The sequence below is a fragment of the Pempheris klunzingeri genome, chromosome 12, assembly GCF_042242105.1.
Source record: "Pempheris klunzingeri isolate RE-2024b chromosome 12, fPemKlu1.hap1, whole genome shotgun sequence".
NCBI classification, from domain to species: Eukaryota; Metazoa; Chordata; class Actinopteri; order Acropomatiformes; family Pempheridae; genus Pempheris; species Pempheris klunzingeri.
This window is the reverse complement of record NC_092023.1, coordinates 22,681,717-22,692,180: the sequence shown is the minus strand read 5'-3', so window position 1 is coordinate 22,692,180 and position 10,464 is coordinate 22,681,717. Positions and strand designations below refer to the sequence as shown.

The 10,464-nt window shown below is 42.8% G+C and overlaps 1 protein-coding gene across 1 annotated transcript; it reads left to right on the top strand.

The window, feature by feature from the left end:
- Positions 1-537: 537 nt before the first annotated feature.
- LOC139210558 (ras-related protein ORAB-1-like) lies at positions 538-10,446 on the top strand. The gene is made up of 6 exons (XM_070840605.1): positions 538-824; positions 6,510-6,582; positions 7,016-7,111; positions 7,712-7,807; positions 8,430-8,561; positions 9,196-10,446. Exons 1-6 carry the CDS (start codon positions 811-813, stop codon positions 9,394-9,396), a joined length of 612 nt encoding a protein of 203 aa, XP_070696706.1. The 5' UTR covers positions 538-810; the 3' UTR covers positions 9,397-10,446.
- Positions 10,447-10,464: the final 18 nt, after the last annotated feature.

Below are 10,464 nucleotides of genomic sequence, written 5' to 3'. Positions count from 1 at the left end.
TCTGGAAGCCCATTTCATCCTTATTGTCATTGAAAAGAAACCCACAGTCTGTTTTATTGGCCTGCCTGTGTACAGCTGCTGATCAGTGATCACTGACAACAAGCATGACTCATGACACCCACATGAAACTTCTGGCTGCACCCACGGGGTCCAGCAGACCCAGCCGGTCACCCTCTGTGCTCGGGGCTGCTGTGTCCTGTGGAACCAGCGTCCGGCCGGAAATAAAAGCGCTCTCTTTGTAAATAAAAGCCTCGCTGCAGAGCACGCGCTACTTTCACCAAATGCACGTCGTTGAGGTTTATGTTGGAGTCCGTGTCCGGAAGTGGTGTGTTGCGCGTGGAGGCTGACACGGGACACAAGCTGACTCCTCTTTGCCACGTTTCACTAAATGACGTAATCCCTCCTCCGGCTTGACAGGTCGCTGTTGCGGTAACGACACACACACTCAGACCGAGAGGAGAGGAAGGATTGGCCGATTAGCCAGACATCTAACCGTACCCTGTGTTTATCCGCGCGCGGCTGTTCAACGACTCAACAAGCTGTTTTAAAAAAAAAAAGGCCGTCACAAAACGGAACCACGTATTTTTGTTATTCCCGACTAGAGTAACCAGTTGGCTAATGTTAGCTGTTTCCTCGTTGGAGTTGCAGCCATTTTGGATTTTTACCGAGAAACAACTAGCCGGCCGTGGTTTAGGAAGCAGTGTAAGCTAGCCACCGCTCCCCGTTGCGTAACTAAACAGCGGTGTTTATCAGCAGACAGGGAAAAAAGAGACGTCTCCTGAGAGGATTACACCACACAACGAGTCAGCCATGAATCCCGAATAGTGAGTATGCTGAGGAAGTTTGTGTTGCATCCGACCAGTCAGCAAAGGTTAGCCGTATGCTAACAAGTAAGTTAGCGCTGGCAAACAACTTAATGTTAGCAGTTGAGCTAAGTTAGCAGCTAGCATCATCTGACACTAGCCTTAATGTCCACCTGTGCCTGCCCGAGATACTATGAACAGCGATGTATTTGGAACTTTGGTGTGGATGCTGTTGTAGTTCGGGGTCGACGCGTTTCACACTGACATGACAAATAAAGGACAATGGCACCGAGTTCCAGTTTGACTGCTAATTGGATCGTAAGCCTCTCTGTCTTTGTTCTCAACAGTTTTATTATTGTCAACGACACCAGCTAGAATGAACGCTAGCGAAGTGAATTCGTAAAATCCGAGTGAATATGACTGTAAGGGTTCCCTTTATTTGATCATTATGGCAGATACCTCTGACCCTGGTGCCAGTATTTCCTCACTGCCACTGACTAACAAACATGTGTTGTTTACATCCAGGTGAAAGGCTTTAGGCTTTACCTGGTGCTCACCATGACTCAGTTTGCAGTCATCCGGTGAAGTAATGCTGAAGCAGCCCCTCCACAGCCTCTCAGTCATGTGTAGGTCACATGCCATACGACAAGCCCTCGATTTCACCACAGCAGCATTAAGCAATCAGTCTCTTCAGCTTTCTGTCTGTGGTTGTCCATTCATAAATGGGTGCACCTTAGCACAGAGTAACTGCAAGCTGTTACACAATACTATTACAGAATCAAAAAATGTACAGCCTAGTTGTTTTCATCTTGCCAATACTTTAAAAAAAGTGATGTTTGAGGCTAGATATTCAAAGGCAACGTCCAAGACCTCCTCCAGGCGAGTCAGTGTAGGAAGAGGTGGCATCTTTACCCCTCAGTATGGTTCAGATCATAACTCTGTGTGCTGAACCTGACAAACAAACAAGTACTGAAATCTCTAAATTCTGCAGACTCTTACCAATGACACATTTTGGATTCTTCTGCTGAAGTGGACAGACCAGAGTTAGGAGAGTGATTGTAATTGGATTTGCCAGTTTGCGGTAAGAGAAACTTGGCACATTGAATAAGTTGAGTCTTTACTTAGTTTGGACTTCAGATTTTTTCCAAACTCATGTTTTTGATCAACTTGCTTTCACTGTCAGAGTTGTGATGAATAGGCGGTCCTGGGAGGCAGGATAATACTCAGACTACCAGGCTCAGCTGCCATGTGTACAGTACAGTGTGTACAAGTACAGCTGTACAGTTGTTACTACAATACTTGACTATTAGTTTTGGGTTATTACTAATGTGTGTGAATAAGACCTGCTTCTAAGTTTTTGTGCTGCTGAGATTTACTTGTAACCAGAACACCAGTATACTACTCAAACTAGGAGTATCACAATATCCTAATAAATAACATAAGAAGTCCACGTCTTTTCTTAGGGTTTCACATCTAGGAGTCATAGCAGGAGAAGTCCTTTAAATGGAAACAAAAGTATTTGTATTATTTATTTTGCCTGCTTAGGCGTGACACATTTTGGATTTTTCTGCTGAAGTGGATACTGTGGTGAATAGACCAGAGTGTCGCTACTGCCTCCAAAAAAACACGACGGTAAGGGCCATGAAAACAAGATGGCGGTGCCCATAAAGCCAAATTCAGGGCTTCAAAACAGCAGTCCACAAACCAATGGGTGCCGTCAAGGTGGTTTGTCCTCTTCATATATATAAAGTTTAAGGGAGCTGCAGAGGATCAGTAGGAGAGGGAGGAAACGGAACAAGGATGAACAGTAGCCTGGTTGTCAGACAATCAAAGCAGTTTGTTTGAAGTTTGTAGAGCTGCTCTGTCTATGCTTTTGGGAAGCGAATTATTATTATTACATTGGATAATTTTATATGGGTTTACTTTAAGTTGTGCAGCACATAGTGTAGACTTGTATGTTGGCTGCAGGCTGTCTAGACCTGCCCTGTTTCATAGTTGTAAGGTGGATTGTTGTGTGGGAATCAATCAATCAATCAATCAATCAATCAATCAATCTTTATTTATAAAGCGCCAATTCATACCAAGTTTTATCTCAAGACATTTTCCATTAAGGATTCAAGAATCCCCACATGAGCAGCATCAGATGTTATATTAGGAAACAGTGGAGGAAGAACTCCCCTTTAACAAGAAGAAACCTCGAACAGAACCAGGCTCAGGTGTGGGCGGTTTTCTGTCCGTGTTGGGTGTGGGTTTGACCGGGGGGTGATATTTTACTAATATCAGTAAAAAGTGGCGGCGGCCGACGATCCACAGTAGTGATTCATGAAGCCAGAGAACCACAGCAGGAGGACCAGGATCCACAGGAACCAGAGACATGAGAAAAGCACAGAAAGGCACCGGGGAAGATACCCAGTTAGTGACAGATATTAAAGAGACATGATAAGGATGGAGAGGAAGAGGAGGAGAGAGGAGCCCAGTGCATCATGGGAAGTCTCCCAGCAGTCTGAGCCTATAGCAGCATAACTAGGGGCTGGTCCAAAGCCTGAGCCAGCCCTAAACTATAGGCTTTATCAAAAGGGAAGGTTTTAAGCCTAGTCTTACATGTAGAGAGGGTGTCTGCCCCTTTATTCCTTTGTCTGAGTTTAGCAGTAGAAAATTGCAGGTCATCCAGAGCTTTATGTCCTTAAGGCAGACTTGAGGTTTAGTGAACTGATTGGATTCATCAGGCTTTATTGATAAGTATAATTGGGTATCATCTGCATAACAGTGGAAATTAATGGAGTGTTTCCTGATAATATTACCCAAAGGAAGCATATATAAGGTAAATAATATCGGTCCAAGCACTGAACCTTGTAGAACTCCATATCTAACTTTAGTGTGGACAGATGACTCATTGTTAACATGTACAAACTGAAATCAATCTGATAAATAGGACTTAAACCAGCTTAATGTGGTTCCTTTTATGCCAGTGAACTGTTCCAGTCTCTGTAACAGGATGTGATGGTCAATGGTGTCAAACGCAGCACTCAGATCAAACAAGACCAGTCCAGAGAGAAGTCCTCTGTCTGATGCCATAAGGAGGTGGTTTGTAACCTTCACCAGTGCTGTCTCTGTGCTATGGTTCGCTCTAAAACCTGACTGAAAATCCTCAAATAGATTATTGCTATTTAAAAATTCTCGTCTCTAATAGTTATTGTATGAAGTTATTGTTTCTGTGTTCTAAAGGAATACAAAGATCAATAGAGTTCTGGCACTGTGTCAGCCTGGCTAACGTGCTGAAAAGGAACCGAGCTGTTTTGACTGTCCTTTATTCCTCTGGCATTAGAGGGCCTTTCTAAAGGTTTTAAATGGTCCGTATTTGTATGTCATTTTGACTACTCAAAGTACTTTTACATTCACTCAACCACACAGTAATCTAAGTTACAGGAGGAGTCTTAAGTTTCACAACCATTCACACACTGAAGCTATGCTTGCTTCAGGAGCCAGTGGGGGTTCAGTGTCTTGCCCAAGGACACTTCAGCATTAGACTGACTGGAGCCGGGGATCAAGAACTGTCAAGCTGAAGCATATTCGAGTGGTGACATACTAAAAAAACAGAAGTTTGGTTACAGCTTGGTAGAGCCATTTTAGCAAAATGCCATCTCGTGGTCCTTTTCCATTAGCTATTGTGAAGATGTTTCACTCTTCAACTCAAATAGAAGAATCGATCACAGTTGGAGGCAATGCCCTAAATCTTTGAAATGGTTATGCCACGTGTTAGAGATGCTGGCATCTGTTGATCTGAAGCAGCAACAGGCAGAAATGAATTTCATGCACCCAAAGGGACCGTCCACATCATTTCCTTTGCCAAGACATCCTGATCTACTTGTGGCTGAATGTGCGCATGTCAATGAAGCCATACACAGCAACAGACAGAACATATTGTCCAACTGTCCAAATCCAGATGCCACTAGCAAAGCATCATCCGTCCTGGATGAGTTGCCTCAAATGTCAAAGGAAAGATCCTCGCACCTTCACATGGCTTTGCATTTCACAAAGTCCCACACAGGTGTGCTGACTTGTGCTTCATTAGTATTAGTATTATTATTATTATTATTATAGACCCTGACTTTAGTTTATTTTTGAAGAACATATCTGTGTCTGTAGGTGTCTGTTGTGTTCTAAGTCTCTCTGCATTGTTGTGTGTGTAGGGCTGTGTGATACTGGTAAAAACTGACATTACAATATCCTTTTTTCTACAGTTATATATTGCCATATGAAAAATACAAGAAATGTATCTATATGTGTGTACACACACACACACACACACACACACACACACAATTATCAATTGGACGCTTTAAAACTCTATCCTCTTCTAACAAAACTCCCCCTCCTACTCCTACCACACATGTTTTAACCCCCTGCCATCCCTCCAGAAATCACCTTCACTTTCGGTTTCACATATGTGCCAAAGGCCTCCCGGTGTGGCTGTGGATGATTTAAGTTTTTGTGTGTGTGTGTTAGCATTTCTACATTAGGCCATGGTGCAGCCATAGACTAACTTCTTAACTTTTAACCTGCACCAGGATGAGCAGCCTCTGATAACTGCAACATATGCACTCAAAATCCACCTTACATAACTGACTGCCGGCCTCTAGCATCCTGGTGACATTATCTGCACACCAGATAAGATGATCCTTTATTGATACCCATGTGGGAAATTCAGGTTTTGCAACAGCCATGGCAGGATATATGAATACAGAAATTGAAATCGCAATAGCAAAAAGAAAAAATACACACATTAAAACGAATACACAAATTTACACAAGTAGTAGTGCACCCACTCCTATGTGAAGCTAGAAGTGCACCAATTTATAGGCAGGTGATCGGCAGACTCTGCCAGCAGTTTGCTGTGAGCTCTGGTGAAGGGGTGCACAATTATGTATTGTAATGTCAGACGGACTTGTAGATCAGTCATGGAAGATGGACATGATAATCAACATCTCAGTACTTCAGTAGTTGAGTGGATCGTACCTAACTGGATTTTTTTTTATTAGGCTGCGAAAGTGTAATTCACCACTAGGGGTACTGGATTGAAGTGGGTAGTTGATAGAGCAGAAGAAGAAAACGTGTGTGGAGATGACAGTACAGTGAATGACTTCAAGTACGTCTGTTACGAGTGGCTGCATGTTTTCATAAAAATAGTGATATTTGGTGCCAATAATGCTAACTGCCCCACCCCTAATATGAACCGTTGAGCTGTTCTATCAGCTCAGTAAATGTGTATAAGGCTAAACTCAGAGGTAGAGTGGTACAGCATGTGGCTTCTATTCTGCTTTGGTCCTTTGAGCCGGCATCATATGTCCAATCACATGATCCTTTCTTCTGAAAATGTGCCTGAGCTCAGGACGTTTATTGTCTAGATGTTTCCCCTCCGTGTAAAATGCAGAGCTTTCAGCCTCTCTGCCAAATGATGTAATGCCACTAATGCGGATGAGCATATTTGCATCACACTGAAACTGACATTGAATCAAAGAATGTTTTCGAAGGGTCCATCACTGCTGTGAATAAGCAGTTTGAATCTTTAATCAGACTTGTGTGTGCCCAGGCCCTTTCTATGTCAGCCTTTGATATAATCACATGAATAATCTGTAACTCACTTGGTTACCAATTCCTAAATGTCTTTTAACCAGAGTGTTTTTTTTTTTTTTACCATTTCCTCAGTGACTATTTATTCAAGCTGCTCCTGATCGGTGACTCTGGTGTTGGAAAGTCTTGCCTTCTTCTCCGATTTGCAGTAAGTTTCCCCAAAATAGCACATTCAGTATCACAGTATCTTAATATTAATTTCATTTTCCCCTCAGGATTTAGTTTTTCAGTATTTTACTCCACAGTTATTTCATGTAGACTGTTGAAAGCTGTCTGGAGTTGGACAACAACCTATCCTACCTGTCTTATTGGGTTTCTTATTAACTGAATAAGAAACATCTATTTTAAACAGGTCATGATTCTTACAAATGCAAACTTAAGCCATTAACTTGTCTGTACCTCATTCATCTATAGTGTAACATTCCAGTGTGTATACTATTGAATCTTTGAATGTATCAGCACCGTGGCTACTTCCCGTTAGTGTTAGTACTGACTAGCACTGATGGCACTGATTTTGTGTGTGTGTGGCGAAGCCGGAAGTGAACAGGATGAGCTTTCTAACTGACTGTTTCTCTCTGCAGGATGACACATACACAGAAAGTTACATTAGCACTATTGGTGTGGACTTCAAAATACGAACCATAGAGCTCGATGGAAAGACCATTAAGCTTCAGATTGTGAGTAACCTCCAGCTTTACTTGAACTGCAGTGCTTTCACATCAACGTCCTTCAGTAACCTTGGCTCACAAAGAAAGCCTGATCTGTACCACTTGAAACATTAAAGCAGAAGTCTGCTGTTTTTTTCCTTATAGTCGACACCCAAATGAACAATGTGTTAGTCCATCACTCAGTATATTACCTAAAACTGCTGATCACTGCAGTATTTCCAGATGGAAATGTGGCATTAGTTGGGTACTGTTTTCAGTGGTGGATTAATCCACTTGGGTGCTGTACTGAGTGTTTTGGTGTTTGTGTGATTAAATCAAGGCAAACAACAGTGTGTGTGTTCGTGGTAAAGAAGGAACACATCACTGTGGCTCATTGGTGTTTTTAATAGTTTAACAAAGGAGCTCTGTGGCACAGAGGGCTTTAATAAACACAATACTTTGATCAGCAGGCTTTTGTTTTTTTTAATAAATATGAATAAGCATGGAAAGACTGCATTAATGAGGTGAACCATGAGCGCTGCATGACGTTGTTCTCATGGCTTTCAGACTTATTTAAAGAATGCACTTCTATTGGGAAGCACTAAATACTTGATCTTTTTCTTTCCACAGTGGGATACGGCAGGTCAGGAGAGGTTTCGTACAATCACATCCAGCTACTACAGGGGTGCTCATGGTATCATTGTAGTGTACGATGTCACAGACCAGGTCAGTACACCGTCACACCGTTTCACACCTATGACAACCCATAATGCTGTCGGACACAAGACCAATACTGACCTACTGACCTACCTACTGATCTATGTAAATCACTTCTATGCTCACATCTACAAGCACGCACTACGTCATGCATCAGCATTAAGGATGCTAATCAAGAATCTTCTAGCTGACTGATTCTTGTTAACTGATCCTTAACTGTCAACCAACAAGATTAAAATGTACGATTTAGAATAGACAAATGTCTGTGGGGTTTAAAAACTCTAGCAGCAGCTGAGCAACGCTGCTCACACTGGCTGTGCAGCTGCTCTATCCTGTTTACCATGGGCGCCGACAAAAAGGTAGAGACACCAGAGAGTCGCCCATATTTGTCTTCAGAACATGATGGAAGTTTGTGAAGTGCTCGAAAGTTGATCAGCTGTAGCATCTCTCTGCAGTGTGTTCTAACTTGCTCCCTTGAAGTGTTTCAAACTGGCTTTCTGTTAAAAAAAGAGACAAAAACCTTAAAAACATTCATATTGCATTAAAAGCCTTAAATTTGGCTTAGTGAATGCTGATGCTGCCCTGTACCAGATGTAGCTCAGTGCTAATGTTTATCTGCTTCCTTTGCCAGGAGTCCTTCAACAATGTCAAACAGTGGCTACAAGAGATCGACCGCTACGCCAGTGAAAATGTCAACAAGCTCTTGGTTGGGAACAAGTGTGACTTGACGACAAAGAAGGTGGTGGATTACACAACAGCAAAGGTAAGAAATGTGTGGCTGTCGCATAGGAACTCTTTCGTGCTCATAAGAGTCTTTGCAGGGTCTTGGCTTTAGACTTGGCTTTAGTATGACATGTAGGAGATAACTGACAGATGTCTTATTTAATATGGACACAAACGTGGTCCAGGGAAGTACAATCATGACGATGCTTCGAGGTACACAAAATCAGTTTCACGTGACTTTGTGCCTCCTGCAGTCTGAGTGCTGTAGCCATGGAACCTTTCTCTTTTCTTTGAGTTTGAGGACATTACTCACTGATTTCACGTTCTGACTCTGTGATGCTTTCACTCAAAACCCTGCCCTTGCATTAAGCTATTCACCTTGCTGTAGGTAGAATTTAGTCTTGTAGTTCTAGTCGGTGCTTAAATTGAACATAACGTGCTGGGAAGTGATCTATTTTCGTTTTGTCCTGAATTGTGTTGACTGAAGCCAAAGTGGCTCATACATGCACACATCCCCTGCCATCTTTATATTAGGTCACAGATTACCATATTGTTTGTTCAGTTTCATGTCATTTTGTTCTGATGTTATTTGTGTGATGTTATTTACAAAAGTGGAACCTTTAGAGCTGAAGATGCCTAAACTGCTGCCCTCTGTGCCCCTCTGTTGACTCCAGGAGTTTGCAGACTCTCTGGGTATCCCCTTTTTGGAAACCAGTGCCAAGAATGCCACCAATGTGGAGCAGGCCTTTATGACCATGGCTGCTGAAATCAAGAAGAGGATGGGCCCCGGGGCCACAGCCGGAGGGGGGGACAAGCCCAACGTGAAGCTGACCCCTGGCACTACTGTCAAGCCTTCATCAGGGGGCTGCTGCTGAGAGAGAAGCCATTTCTTCCACTTCTTCCACTTTAACCCCCCCCCTGCCCCCTTACTCTGCAGGCCTGTCAGCCTGGCCACCATCCCTCTCAAACTCCACTGTGTCCCAGCAAAGCCCCCCCACAACCGGACAGGACAGGGAAGACATGATTGACAACATGTCTGTGTGAGAACAAGACGAAGTTGCCTGTATTTGTACTGTAAATAAACTAGTCGCACTACCAAAAACAAATGAAGCATCCTTCTTGTCATACTGTCCTGTTATTGACAAATTCTACTGACAAGCGATCATTCTCCCAGCCCAGACCCCCACACCCCCCCACCCCCATCTCAGCTCTCTCAGAGACTACTCTTTTATTTTGCCCTCTGAATGCAGGTTCATGAGAACTTATGGGAATGTGTGTGTGTGTGTGTGTGTGTGTGTGTGTGTGTGTGTGTGAGAAACTGTCTTTCTCTGCATTCCTACAGTGGGGTTGGTAGATCAATCGGTTTCATTAAGGTTTCTGTTGGCATGGACTTTTTTCTCTCTCTTGTCCTTCAGTGATTATTTTGCTGTTTGTATCGGCGTGCGTCTGTCAGTCTGTCCCCATTCGAAGGTGTTTTTTATTTGTCTCGCCAACCTCTGCACAGCACTGTCTGTCAGTCCAGCATCTAAAGTCCAGTGCAAGAGTATATGTACATAAACATTATGTATATATTATATCAGATCTGATTTGCCAGCTCTGTAGTGTTCAACACATTATTGGGGAAGTCCTGACTCTTTATCTTTGCATTAAATTTGTGGCTGAAGACAACTGTAACTTTGTTGTTCAACATGTAACACTGAAAATAAATATTGTACTACCGGACTGTATGAAATGAGGGGACCTGTCTGCGATTCTTGGTGGGATGTGTAGGAAACCTGTTGGAATTATTTATTCTGCATTCATTTGGCACATCTACTGCCAGTTACATAGGGTCTCTTTGCAAATTGCTCTGTAATTTCAATACAGAATTGCATATCTAAAATACGATGTTCTCTTGTTTTCATAATAAAGGCAACTGAAATTAGTTTGAAAGGACCTCTGGG

Coding starts and splice junctions, on each gene's coding strand:
- LOC139210558 (XM_070840605.1), top strand. Junction 7,112..7,711: donor AGACCATTAAGCTTCAGATT/GTGAGTAACCTC, acceptor TTCTTTCCACAG/TGGGATACGGCAGGTCAGGA. Junction 7,808..8,429: donor TGTACGATGTCACAGACCAG/GTCAGTACACCG, acceptor TTCCTTTGCCAG/GAGTCCTTCAACAATGTCAA.